This window comes from Stegodyphus dumicola, chromosome 2 (genome assembly GCF_044657685.1).
Source record: "Stegodyphus dumicola isolate Sdum_Otavi_A_Nest chromosome 2, ASM4465768v1".
Classification (NCBI taxonomy): domain Eukaryota; kingdom Metazoa; phylum Arthropoda; class Arachnida; order Araneae; family Eresidae; genus Stegodyphus; species Stegodyphus dumicola.
In genome coordinates, this window is record NC_140769.1 from 163,723,809 (window position 1) to 163,738,761 (window position 14,953).

General features: G+C 30.3%; 1 protein-coding gene across 4 annotated transcripts in view; it reads right to left on the reverse strand.

The window, feature by feature from the left end:
- The window catches only part of LOC118186115 (uncharacterized), a 193,772-nt gene that overhangs the window by 13,091 nt on the left and 165,728 nt on the right, over positions 1–14,953 (reverse strand). For all 4 annotated transcript variants that reach the window (XM_035356139.2, XM_035356140.2, XM_035356141.2 and 1 more), the window contains exons 3-6: positions 13,775–13,899; positions 10,557–10,757; positions 8,090–8,260; positions 6,130–6,377 (exon numbers count right to left, since the gene is read on the reverse strand). In XM_035356139.2, coding sequence (XP_035212030.2) covers positions 6,130–6,377; positions 8,090–8,260; positions 10,557–10,757; positions 13,775–13,899 — 745 coding nt within the window. The remainder of the gene's footprint in view (positions 1–6,129; positions 6,378–8,089; positions 8,261–10,556; positions 10,758–13,774; positions 13,900–14,953) is intronic.

The window sequence follows — 14,953 nt, forward strand, 5'->3', positions numbered from 1 at the left end:
ACAAGTGTTGAAGATTTGCCACACTCGGGACGCTCTGTCCATGCAGTCACAGAGAATAACATTACAATAGTTGATGAGTTGATATGGAAAAAAGGTGTAGTATGGTGAGTAATATTGCAACAAAGATGAACTTTAGAGCAGCCCATTATACTGTTCATTACGTATTGATGTTCAAGAAAGTGTGTAATGATGTGGGTTACAAAACATTTGATGTCAGAAATGAAAGAAAGGCTGAGGGAGCTTTTGCGACAGTACGAGCCTGAAGTAGAAGCATTTCTTCACCGTATTGTAATGGGGGATTAAAGTTGGGTGCATTTTTATGAACCTGAATGAAAGTGGGCTTCAATGGAGTAGTGACATTTTTCATCCCCAAAACAGAAGAAGTTGTGAACTGAAAGAAGTGCTGGTAAGGTCATGTTGACTTTGTTTTGGAACCATAACGGATACAATTCTTGAGAACACTACATGCCGAGAAGTCAAAACGTAAACAATGCAATGAAATACACACAAACCTTATGTGTGAAAACTTAAAAACCAGCAATTTTAAGGAAGCGGCATGGACTGGTGTCCAGTGGTGTTCAGTTACTGCATGACAACATGAGGCCCGACACCGTTAGAGTCACATTAGATACCATCAAAGATTCTAAGTTTTTTTTTTTGCTTGCCCCAATTTCCATATTTCCCGGATTGGACACCTTCAGATTATCACATTTTAACCCACTAAAAAAAAAGCTCTTAATGGCTCAAGTTTCGCTGATGGCAAGAAAGTGCAGCACCTAACTGGTTACAAACATGTCAACCAAGAATACTTTGCATGTGGAATTGAGAAGCTTGTCCAGCGCTTGTGTTAGTATATAGAACTTGAGGGGAATTACGATAAAAAATAAAAAAGTGCTGTATTCCGTTCTTGTAAGAGATTCTTCAAAAAAAATTTTTTTTCCAGTTTTTCATGGAATGACCCCTTGTATTAAAAATATGAATTTTAAAAGAAATTTTTTAACCTTATAAAATTCTCATAATGATTCAGTTACATCTGAGAGCTGTATAATTATGATTTACATTATTAAAAACTGAACTGAATTGTGAATATAGTGTGCTTTTGATAACTGGAAATAAATAGAGAGGACAGTAAAATTATTTATTACTTATAAATAATGTAAATATCTATCTATGTATATAAATCCACCATCAAATATAATAAGAAAACTTCTTGCAATATATAATGCATAGTATGAAAACTGCACAGTTAGAACTCATGTTTAAATTTCATACTTAAATTTAAAACTTTTGTGAGGCTCGCTGAAAATATATGCAAATCCTTAATACTGATAGATATCATAACATTTTAGAAATTATGATGCAACACTTTAGCATAAAATATATCGAATATGTCTATCTGAGTTAGTTTCTTTTGTAATTTAAATTTATAAAAAATTAATGGAATTTGACCATTTAAACCACTCATCTCTTTTTAATGATATAACAGATGGACATAACCATTAGATGATTAATGCAAATACTAAATCACAAAAAATGAGTGAAAACAAATTCGGTATGTTCATGCACATTTTATCTATTATATATATGCATAATTTAAATGCCCATCAACAGCTCAGTTGGCAGTTGTTGAACACTAGTAGTTTGACCTGGGTTTGATTCAAGCAAATGGGCTGGCTGCATGAGGATTTTCAAGACTTTCCTCACTTGTAACGTGGATACAAGCCTGTTTCTCCGGCCTAAGGGCAAAGAAGTCTTCCACGAAGATATCCATTCCCTTAGGCAGATGGCCCTTGTATGCTTTGCCATACTCAAATTTCCTAACATAACCTAACACACATTTAAAATTTTAAATGCTTATTTTAATTCCAGTTTAAGAAAATATTTATAATGATTTCATTACTTCAGATTAGCTGCAACATAAAACGTTTACAATACAGATAATGTTAAAATAATTCTCACCAACATATTACTACATAACTAGAAAGATTTATGCAAGATTCATACTACAAAATGCATTGATTACACTGAAGACAATTTGTTGCAGTGCCCATACTCATACATTTCTTATTACTTGTGAACAGTACAGTCCCATGGTAGATGTGTGCACAATTTACGAAGAACACCATGGAGTTACATATCGTTTCTCCGTTGTTTTCAGATAGTGTTAAGAGTTTTTGATGAGCAGGGTAAATCTTTTATTGAAATTTCTTTTCGATTTAACTTTAAATTTCTAAGAAAGACTAAATAAAGAATTAACCACAAAGCTGCTCATATTACAATTTTATTTCATATTGTGTAGCAATATATGTATTTTTGCATCAATAATGAGCAAACTTTAATATCAAAATGTAGCAGAGGCAAATGAGAGATACTAAATGATTTAAAATAATGGCCATGAAATTTTATTGAAATTAACATCTAATGTTTTTTTTTCGATTATTAATTTATAAAGAGTAGCAAAAATAAAATGTTAAAATACATATCTATTTGGATAGATGCAAAACTTTCCTCTGTAGTTTAAAATGCAAAAAAAAGCTACCTAATAAATTTAAGATAAAATATATTATCTATTTGAGAATTTATTACCTTAATAAAATAAACATGAACTTAAAAAAAAAAAAAAAAAAGAATTAAAATCATTCTAGAAAAAACTATCTCCCATTGAGGTAATGGACATTAAATGAATAAAATTTATAGAAGAAACAACACTTTTGACAGACAATAAACAAAATCCTTTCAAAATTTGAGGCATGAATAATTTAGTTACTGTTTGATTATTTTTATATCCTAGATTCAAATTTTAATAACGAATCTGATTACTGCACTAGCGAACAATTTGATAATGTAATGACTGCAATGGAATAAATAAAAAATAACACCTACCCTGGTCGCATCAACAAAAAATTTTACTTTATGTTTAGATATTTTCAATAACATACATGTAAAATGGCAACTAACAGCAGCTGGCTAAAATGAGCTACTATTCAAGTTAAGAAATAAAAAAAAATGTTTGGAGAATAGCCATAGATTTTTAAAATAATACTACAAATCATCTCTGAAGTAGACAGAAACAAGAATACAGAATTTACAAAATTTCTTTATAAAATATTATTTCCCTTTTATTCTAATTTTTGCGCCATTCTCTTTAACCAGTTAAAAAATTCGCAAAATGATCCATACATGAATTTGTACTGTTAATTTTCTGCAAAAATAAATCTTTAAAAACAAATTAAAATTATTTTAATAACTGTTTCAATAATATGATGGGCCAAAGCCTAATACTGTCAGAGCTCAAACCAGTTAACTAGCAATGGTAAGCATTAGATCAATTTTCCGAAGGTTCATTTATTTCCATTTATATCACCTTGCGCAATTCTTGTTTTATGTTTTATGATTCTGTACACTTTTCAGAATTTTTTCCCTTAAATATCGGAAATATTCATATAAGATACATATTGCAAGCCATTCATATTATAAGGTATTTCTCCCACTTCCCTAGTATGCATTCATGGTGTAGTGGTTCTGCACGCTGGCAGGGGCGTAGCTAGAGGGGGGCATCTGTCCCCGGGCGCAGAATCCAAGGGGCGCCAAACTGATGTTACAACATTTTAGAATTAAATGTTTTCCATCCTTGGCAAGCAGTAGGGAGCACGAAATCTTCAGTTGTCCCTGGGCGCTGAAAACCCTAGCTACGACTCTGCAAGCTGGGCCGGTATTCCAGAGGTCCATGGTTCGATTCCCGGCGAAGGCAGTTGCTATTTTTCATCTCTCTTGCTCCAAAAATACCTAATGTCTCTACAATATCTGTGAAAAGGGGTAGGCACAGATCACATAAAACAGCATATTAGGTACAAGTCTAAAGTGAACAATATGTCAATAACAAGTTGTGATTTTAAAAAACGTTTAGTCTTGAACTAAAGACTGGTCTGCTATTAAATTCAATTTTTATTGCACATACAAAGGAAGCAATTCTCATAAAATTTTAATTATACTATGCAGAAGCAAGGCAATTTTGGAATTACTGTCATTAACAGACTATGTAAATACTAGGAATTTTGAGTTCTTTCTTGCATATAAGCATTGAAGATACTTTACAGTATAATAATGATAGCTTTTTCCTTAAAAAGCAAATCTTTACATTAAAGATCATTCAGAAAAAAAAAAAAAATTACTGTGTATATTTTATTTTTTAAGTAAACTGATAATAAATTAAAAAATTACATTTTTTTAATATTTTCAAAACTATTTAATGTTTAAAATTTTGTATCATTAAGAATGCATAAAAGTGGGAACAAACAAAAGTAGCACATTTTATGGTTATATGTTAATGAAACTAAGTTACTCAAAATGATAAAATACTGACCAGTCAAAACCTTATACATCTGAAAACAGTATTTTATTATTCTTTTTCTTATTACTACTAAGTTTGACTATTATGCAAACATACTTTAAATTTACCTGTATATAGTTCAATATATATTCATAAAAAAGAGATACATCTGAATATCTTGTTCAAGTTCAAAACTGAATGCTACAGCATATATGTAAATCTGCAATAAAACACTTTTTAACTGAAATATTCTACAGCACTTGATAATACCAATGCAAATTTAAAAGGATTACCCCATTTCTTGAACAATTCTTTCTATTAAAACTCACTGATAATTTTAACTGAAATATTCCACAGCACTTGAGATACCCATGCAAATTTAAAAAGATTACCATATTTCCTAAACCATGCTTCCTATTAAAACCGAAGAAAAACATTCTCAATTCTGTCACAGCTTTGCTTTAGATAAAGTACTGAAAATAAATAATTTTTTAACTATATGAAGCCCTGCATTCTGTTCTTTTACTAAAAAAAGATTTCTTTTCTTAAAAAGGCTTCTGATCTTTATTAAAAATATCTTTCACTCTAAAGGACATTAAATGAATTAAAAAACAAAGAGAAATATACATTCAAGAATATATCTATTCAATATTTATGAGCATATTGTTTTTGCAAGAATTGCTTTAGAATCAACATCCGATGCATTCACAAAAGACTCATTTGCTCTATCATTATGCCTTACAAAGTCAAAAAGCCATTGAAGAAGGGCCATATTTTCTCTGATGATAAACTATCAATTCAGAAGTCAAACAACAAAAATCAGCATTATATTTTCAAATTTTCACAGGACTGGTTTTGATGGTTTTACTGAACCAACATTTCAGCTGCAAAAGTGCAAATGAACAAGATAAGATACTATGACTACATAAGATAAGAAAGGCTAGACAGGAGATAAGCCACTGGCGCCATCTATTGATGAAACCAGAACTAAAACATAATTTCTTTAAAGGCTGAAGGCAAAGATGGATTAGAATTAGGGCCGTTAATTAGAACAAAAAGATTTTTTTGAATGTAAAATGCCTCTAGAAAATCCGGTTCACCAATGGAAGATGTTTTTTGAATAATTTTGGCAACAGAAAAATTGAAAGTGTGATTTTTGGACCAACAATGTTGGACAACAAAAGATTTCTGTGTTTCCTTTTTTCTAACATATGCCTCATGTTCCTTAACGCAAAATTTTAAGGCTCTCTTAGTTTTGCCAATGTAAATTAAACCACACTGACAAGGAATCCTGTAAATACCCCAGGAATTCATATCTGGAATGTGGTCCTTGAGTATGGAACTCAGAATTTTATTGATGGAAGAATAAACAACCCAAAAGTTAAATTTCTGCAAAATACGTGCAACTTTATAGCTAATTGATGGAAAGAAGGAAATGACAAAAGAATTTTTATAATCTCCTAAAACAAGAGCGTGCCTTTTGGTGTGTTGAGATGAGAATTTTTTAACTGCTTGATTAATAATGTTGGGTGAAAAGCCCCTGTAAACAGCTATTGCTTTTAAATAATTTAGTTCTTCATCAAGGGATAGTTTGGAGGAGCATACTATAAACTATCGTTAAGATTTACAGTCCAGATTCATGTATGGTACTACAATTTGTGTGATCAGATTTCAGTTTTGACATTATATGAACAGCTTCATGCTAATTCTGTAAAAATATGTTATCGTATGTAATCCACCGTCATCAAATAACTTTTAACACTACTGATAAAATAGAATGATAAACCCTTCTTACCCACCTCTCAAAGTTATGGTTTAAAATATTAAGTGTCTCCATAGAGCCAGGATCAGTATATGGACTGTCGATGGTCTGTTCTGGACTTTCTAAGCTACAAGATAAAGGACTATCAACAATCGCCTCACATTCTTTAGTCGTGGTAGAATTTGGAGAGCGTAATACGTTGGCAGGAAACATCTTGCTACTTTCCACATCTGTTACATCATGAATAACAGGTCCTCTATTTGAAACATTACCTGGTGATGAAGGCTATAAAAGACAACTCTAGTATATTCACTTAGAATTTCATTAATCAAAGCTACACACAGCTATTCTGATACACTCCTACACAATTGATGAATTAACTTGCAACATTCCTACATATATGATGAATAAACTGGTACCACGCAAGTATGAGATTACCTAGAGCTGAAATAGTTAGCAAAAAGTTATATTTATCATTAAACATATTTTGCTGAATAGAAAAAAGAGCCATTAGTAGGAACATGAAGACATTATTAAATACATAAAGAACAGTAAAGGATGTTTCATATTAATGTTAAAGCAAAAATAAATAAATAAAATAAAAATAAATAAATAAAAAATAAACAGAATGTGAAGAAAAAAGAATCCCCAAAACACAGCATGCTAAGCAAGTAATTATACTTTCAACCATTTTGTATTCTTCAGTACTACTATAATATTTTTAAAGTACATTAATTATTTTTATCTTCATTAGGAATCAAAGTGGCCAAACTTTTTACTTCATCCTATCGAAAAGTGACTGCAAACTTGATAGATTTAAAAAAAAAAAAAAAAAAAAAAAAAAAATTGTACAAATCCTCAAGTCAGATCAACTCAACAAGTGTGACATTGTCATAATAAACTGAAAATTAAAATGAATAAAAAATGTTCTGCAACTTCTCATCATCAAATATTCATTGTTAACAGAATCATAAATGAGCACAGATATGCTCACAATAAAACTTATGTGTACGTATTTCTGCTTTCCTTTTTTTTATGCTGAAAGCAAGAGTTAAATTCATATAAAACAGATGTAACATATTAAATGAAAAGATATTTAAATTTTCAAAACGTACAAAAACAATGATGGAAAATTTACTTTGTAAACAAAATTGAAGTTAGTACAAAATACAGAAAATGAATGTGCTTCGCACATAATTTATTCTGATAAAACATGGAAGAGCGATTTTCTTTCACTGATAGTGTATAGCTTATGATTTAGACAAGCACATTTTGAATCAGTCAGAAATTATTTACAAGATCATTACAAAAGAAGGGAAAAATTCCTTCAACAATAAAACCAAGAGGAAAATATAATGCTAATTAGAAAATGCCAGAAAGAATAAAAGTAAGACAAGTAAGTAAAATAGCATACTTTCACCTAGAATGTTAAAAAAAAATTAAGCATGATTATACTAAGAACAAAATTAGCAGAATATTGAATTAAAAAAGCAAAGATTAAATAAAAAATTATGTGCAATTAACAAATTAATCATCAATTTGGAAGACACATTATTAAAAATTCACGCTTAAAAGAAAAGAAAAAAAAAAAAAAAAACCTCATACTGAAAAGTAAATTTTTAAAATATTTGATACAAAACAGTACATATAAAAGTGTAAGAAGTAAAACTGATTAACATATAAATGACAATAATAAATATTACACAGAAAACACATTTTGAAAGGAGCTTAAGATAAATTTAATAGCAATTATAATATACTGAAAGATTTTAACTTCAAAAATTAATAATTAAATACAATACTACATGATATTACAAAAGCTTACAAAAATAGTCTAATTTCAGAAATTACAACAAAGAAATTTTAAAAATAAACACATTGCATAAAGTTATAAGAGAACAAATTCCATGATGCTAATTGGTCAGGACGAAAAAAGTGAAAGGAAATTTCATAAGGTATTTAAAATTTTAACACTGAAGCTTCTTTTTAATACTTACCATAGCTGAACATGTATCTTTCTCATTATGTTCCACATAATAAGGTGGGGACATACGTGGAATTTTCGTTTCTATATCACCATCATCAATCATCAAAGGAGCCTTCCTTTTCAAGGCAATTTCATTACTCGATCGGCTTGATCGAACCACGTTCATAAAAAATGGAAGAAGCTGAAATAAATAATAAATAATAAGTTTAGAAATATAGCAGAAGTTCATAGGATATTACATTATAAAAGTTATACAATTCATATTTAAATCTTTTACTAATCCAACATGTTGTCACACAATGAATAATCATTGAATGTTAAAAACATCAGAGATGCTTCTCTAATAAGAAGTCAGGTTTCATCTATCAAAAATTGCAACTTGCTTATATTGAGATACAAAATCCATCAATACTGTACGCAACTCAACCTTAAGACATCATTTCTCGATTCACAGACCTAACGTTTTACTTAATAAAAACCATTGTAGCTTATATAGAAGGACATTGGTAAATCACAGATCAGTTTAAAACTTAGATGGGTGTTTCTTAAGCCATGAGCCGCATGTAATGGTAAGGTAAGGTAGCAAACTGTCCTTCTGAAATACATCATTCCTTTTAAGGATGCACCAATCTCATGCAAAGATACAGCTGATCAGCCATCAAATTCTGATAATGAGCAGGATTCAAGGATTTCTTTAGATATGCTAAGAGAATCAATATCCGCACGAGAAGATTCTTTCCACTATCACAGAACCATTACCACCTTTTCAGCCTAAGATGACTAATTACATGTCTTTATGAAGTACATACCAAACCTACAGAAGGAAATATTTACTTAGATACATAACTCTAAGCTAAACCAGAGGACCGTTTTTATATGCCCAGCACCAGATAAGATGCAGTATAATATAACTGGCAGTCAGCAGTAGTACACAAATAAAGTACTAAATTTTGCACAGCCTTGGTTTGTGTCTGCAGTAAATATCTAGCATCCAGTGGCTAATACTAATTAAAAACTATTCAGCATAATATCAAGTTAAATGCCATCTTCTACTGATTCTGAATGTGATATCCTCCATTAATGCACTTTATTTAGTTTACTTCACCATTCATTATATTCAAATACACCTTTTTAAAATAACATTTACATCCAGTTTGGTAATCTGTATACTACGTTTGATTATATCTCAGTAATAAAATTCACAGCTTGCATTCAGAACTCTAGATAAATGTACTTGTTCTTACAATACAATTTCCACAACACAGAACAGGAATGAGCACAATTAATATGCCAAGATATGTGGCAGTAAATGTTTAAACTAAAATAAAATGGATATTATTTAAATTTGCAATGACTGCTTCTTATTAAATCTGTTATGTCTGTAATTACTGTTTCATGCTTACATATCTCATATCTGTGACATTTCAAAATCATCACATCCACACATGCTGTGTGCATGCATGAGATTCTGATCTTCACTCAAGTCTTAATAAAATTAATTCAAATATGCCAATCAGGATGATATCTACCAAATGACTGGTCTCATACCAGCACACATGTTTACAATCATATCATTGGGAAACAGAGGCAATTAAAAATTCATCTAGCTGAAAATCTCTTTGAAAAGCTTGTGTTGAATAAAGCATTTATGAGTTCTTATATTCCATCCGCTTAGATATTCTTCATCATAACTAGGACAAAATCCTTCCATTACCACATGTATCCTAGCTCTGTGCAAATGGATGGCACACCTTCCGATCCTTATTCAAGATTACTCACGAGATTATTCCACTTGCTCTAGGATGCCACTATAAGCTACAGTAATTCAAATATTTTGAAAGGTTTTTAATTCTTTAATAATTTCAACTTAATGCGATTCAAACAATATCATTATTTTTTCAGTTGAAAAATGAATATATTAGAAGTTACATTATGTTTTTAAAACAACTAAATGAAGACATCAATATGCTTATTTCTGGAAAAATTTATATAGTCCAGAACACTTAATTCAAAAGGTCCTCTCTCATTAATATTATTAAGTTCCATACAGTTTTTATCAGGTGAAGATGAAACTAAAATACTGCAACACTAAAATGCTTTTAATAGTAAAAATACAATCATTTAATCATTATAAAATATTAACCTATTTATCACAAAATTATGCATTTCCATGCATATTTTGTAATGGTTTTGAGATATCAGAAGTTAAATAAGAAAGTTTTCAGTTTATTTAAATCAGAATTTATCAAATATAATTAGTAAACATAAAAGTTACAATCATATTTAAATGTATTTTTTGTCTTATAATGATTGATTTCTGCTGTGCAAAATAAAATTTGTCAAAAGTTAAAACAGAACAATTTTACACATATACAGATATAGCTTTTTCATCAAAATTCTCTTTCTATATACCAGAAATAAAACAAAATTTGTTAATATCAACATAGACAATTAAAATGAAAAGATAACAAAAATACCTGTTGTAATACTGCTTGTTGTTTAGCATATCTATCAGTTAACAAATTAACATGTCTCCATAATAATCGGTTTTCCTTTTTCAGAACACGCATGCCTTGTTCAGCACTATCTTGTTTTCCTCGCAGAGATTTTATGTTTGAAATTAATTCATCTATATATTCTTGTTTGACCTTGGGCTCTTCTGATTTGCTGTTTGGGATCTGAAAATGATATCTCATTTGAAACTTAACATCAAAATTAGTCTGACATAAAAAACATGATTATAAGACTTTCTTTTGCTATTGTAGATACACATGCAGTATAATGATGCCATTTAAGAAAAACACCTATCTAATTTTTATAAAATGTCATTTCTCAGATATCCATAATTTATGTAATATATTAACTTATACTATAATATCTATTACTGGAAACTTAACAGTATAAATGCTTTTTAATTAATAATACAGTAGTTATTTAGAAAAAAATGATATAACTTGCTTATATTATACATTATTTTCAGATGGTGTTAGTAATAAAAATTCTTTTCATTGCATTTACTATGCATAATCTTTCCTTAATATATCATGCAAATGTTATTTCTTTAAAATGATAGTTATTGATGCAGACAGACTGGAAAACACCAAAATGTTTTTATAGTAAAAATAATTATTTATTCATCAAGAAAAACTATTTATCTTTAAATCAAACATTTCCAAGGATATTTTGTAATGGCACTGAAATATCAGAGGTTATGTTTACAAAAATGTACCGGTTTATTTAAATTTGAGCTTATCAAATACAGTTAATAAATTTAGAAGTTACATCAAAATGCACTTCTTTCTTATAACGATCAATTTCATTTTAACTGTATGGCTTAAAGCAAAAACTAAGTTTGGCATTTCCGATTTACAGTGAAATGTCTAAATTACAACAAATTAACTAAAACTATCTGAATTTAGGGATACTGCAGTCTCTTTTTAGTATCCTGAAAAAACAACTTGCTGCTTGAATAACAAGTTTTGTACATTATTTGTAGCTTTGCAGGTTAATTCTATTGATTTTTTTAACATCAGCATTATTCGACAATTTTCACATTAACATCTTTGATAAACATACCGGGGTTGGACAAAAATATGGAAACACCTTTAAAAAAACATGTTTCTTTGCTTAATATGGTGTAGGAAACCCGTTGGCATCCAAAACAGCTTGCAGTCTTCTCGGAATGGATAAATACAGTTCCTGTATGTTTGCCAAGGGAATATTATACCATTCTTCCTGAAAACGGTGGCAAGTTCAGATAAACGATGTTGGCGGTGGATAACGAGAACACACTTTCCGTTCCAATGTAGACCACAAAGGTTCGATAATATTCAGGTCTGGTGACTGTGGTGGCCAGGGGAGATGGGACAACTCATCCTCGTGCTCAGAAAACCAGTCCTGGACAATGTGAGCTGTGTGAACAGGGGCTTTGTCATCTTGGAAGACACCATCACCATCGGGGAACAAAGTTTGTACCATGGGATGAATTTGATCGGCCAAAATGTTCACATAAGTCTTGGCAGTCATGTGCCCTGACAGTTATCATGGGGCTAGCAGAGAACCACGATATGGCTGCCCAAACCATAACAGAACCCCCGCCATGTTTCAATCTTGGCAACAAGCAGTCTGTATTATAGGCTTGAGATGCGTTCTCCAGACGTTAACTCGGCCAGAAGTGGGAAACAATGTGAAAGAAGACTCGTCAGACCATATTACTCGCTTCCACTGCTCTATAGTCCAGGCCTTTATGACTTAAACACCACCTTTTCCTGTTACGGGCATTAGCATCCCCTCATGAGTGGCTTCTCAATTGCAGCACGGCCAGCTATTCCCTGTTTATGAAGCTCCCTTCTAATTGTTTTGGTACTCACAGGGTTCGGTAACACAACATTCATTTCAGCAGTAACTTTTGCAGCTGTGGTCTTCTTATTTTTCGTCACAATTGCCCTTAATGATCGTCTGTCACGATCACTCAGGACACACTTTCGTCCACGCTGTGATTTAGCAGATGATGTTTTTCGGCTTTTCAAATATGCGAAATAAATCTTCGATACAGTACCTCTTGAAACACTAAACACCTCGGCTACCTTGCTTACGGAAGCACCTACCATATGTGCTCCAACAATTTGCCCACGTTCGAAGTCTGTTAAAAGTCTGTTAACTCTGACATAATGCAATGACAACCTCACATAACAGTACTCCGACAAACAACTGAACTGTTTAGCACATTTACGAAGTTGTATAGGTGGCGTCAGTAGTCAAAAATGCCAGCGTCACCTACATATTTCATTAAAATCAATCTTTCTTTTCAAACATGCATTTCATAAGGTGTTTACATATTTTTGTCCATCCACTGTATGTAATACTTAGATATTAGACATAGACATTTCTATAAAATCTCTCATATATTTGAGAAACTTATTAAAGCAAATTTGAGTTATGAATTAATTTGGTGCCTTTATTCTAACAACTGGTTTCGATAAATGGAATAATCAATAAAGTTTATTTTGTGAAACTAAAAAAAAAAAAAAAAAAAAAAAAAACTAGATATTATTTTTAAATGTTTAGCTCTCGAAAAGTGAATGAGTTTAAATATTTTACTCTGAAAGCTATTTGTCCTACAATATGACAATAATAATATTTGCTTTTAACAAAACAGAAACTATCTGAAGATTTTTGTTTCTTTCTTCAAAATGTCCTTTTAAAAAAGTTTTCTCTCTGATATCTATTTTTGGTATTCACACAAAGTATACATGAAACTTTGAGCTGTATAACCAAAATGTAGAATAACAGCTTAGCTTAGCAAAGTAAATATATCCCCCTCCAAAAATTGTGCAATGTTCTAGAGAAGGTATCAAATTTTAAGAGTCCAGCATTTCTTGAGAAAGGCTGTTAGTATGACCTTTGAATTCAGATACTAATGCACTATTATCAGGTCAGATAACAAATGTCAACAAAAACTAATCAAGAACATTTTAAGCATATACACTCAGATAAAAGTGAATAATACTAAAAATATTTGTATAGTTTGTATACTGAACTAATCTCTAACATATATAACTTACTAGATTTTTCTTGAACCTTTGTTCAATGAAAAGAACAACAGCTTTCTGAGAACAAACTAAGAGTTTTTATCTTGAAATTCAGCACCAATTTAATGGTTTATACCATTACACAAAAACATTTTAATAATTACCTTCCTTTTTATAAGCTCTAACAATGGTTCTTGACCTTTAATAAAATACTGATGGTAAAATTCAATTTCATTTTTGAAGCAATGCATTCCACCTTGATCAATGCAACTCAGCTTCCTGAAACCATCTGAAAATATAGAGTATGTTAATATAGTACTTAAAAATGCAGTTACCATGGTCTAATTTATATTGTTTTAATACTTTTAAAGTTATAAATAATATCATACCTTCCAGTACCTTTAAAGCATGTGATCCGAAGATAAGAAGATATGTTATTTTGCTTACAAGGAATAAATATCAATATGTAACATAATCAACTCTTCCCCCCCCCAAGAAAATATTTATTTCCAAATATGTTTTCTACTTGCCCTTATACTACGATATATACATATGGTACAAATATAAAAACATATTTTTAAAACTGCTTTCTTATTCCATTTAGTCTGAAATTTATTTGAACTTTTTTTTAAATCTGGTTCATGGAATAAGGCGCAAATAATTATTTATTTACTAGCAGCTTCGCTGCCAGCCTTCGTCTGGCTTTTAAATGTACCGGGAAAATGGCTGAAGGGAACACCAAACGTTAAATTTAAAAACTGCATAGAATTTTACTCTGCAGAAAAAATTCATTAAAAAAAGTTATTACGTATAACAAAATTACAATGAAATAAGCAATATCCCTTAATACAAATATTAATTATCCTAATAAATAAATTAACCACCTTCCCTTTGCAAAATCTTAAGAACTCAAATGGTATAAAGGAGATTAAGAACTTTGTTTCCTAAAAATCACTCAAAACTTTTCAATACCTTAGAAACAGTGAAATGAGCAATAAATAACATAATAATAATAATAATAATAATAATGAAAAAAAAATAATAAAAAAAATTCTGCAAAGCAAATTAATGATATTTTATCTTATATTTTCAAGAGAAAAAAATTAGGTGCTACTTTGGTAGACGGTTGCACAGATTTTTGGCGATTTACATTGGATTGGCGCAATTGTTGGCGCGGTTTTTACAGTCGTCAGCATCTTGAAAAATGCTGTTTTTACGTATGTTACGCATATAGTATTAGAAACTTTAAAAAAATAAATATCGTTAAAAATAATGGATTAATTTTTTGTTGAAAACGTTTTTTAAGATGGCTGGCAAATGTAAATAACTGCATTTACTAAGAG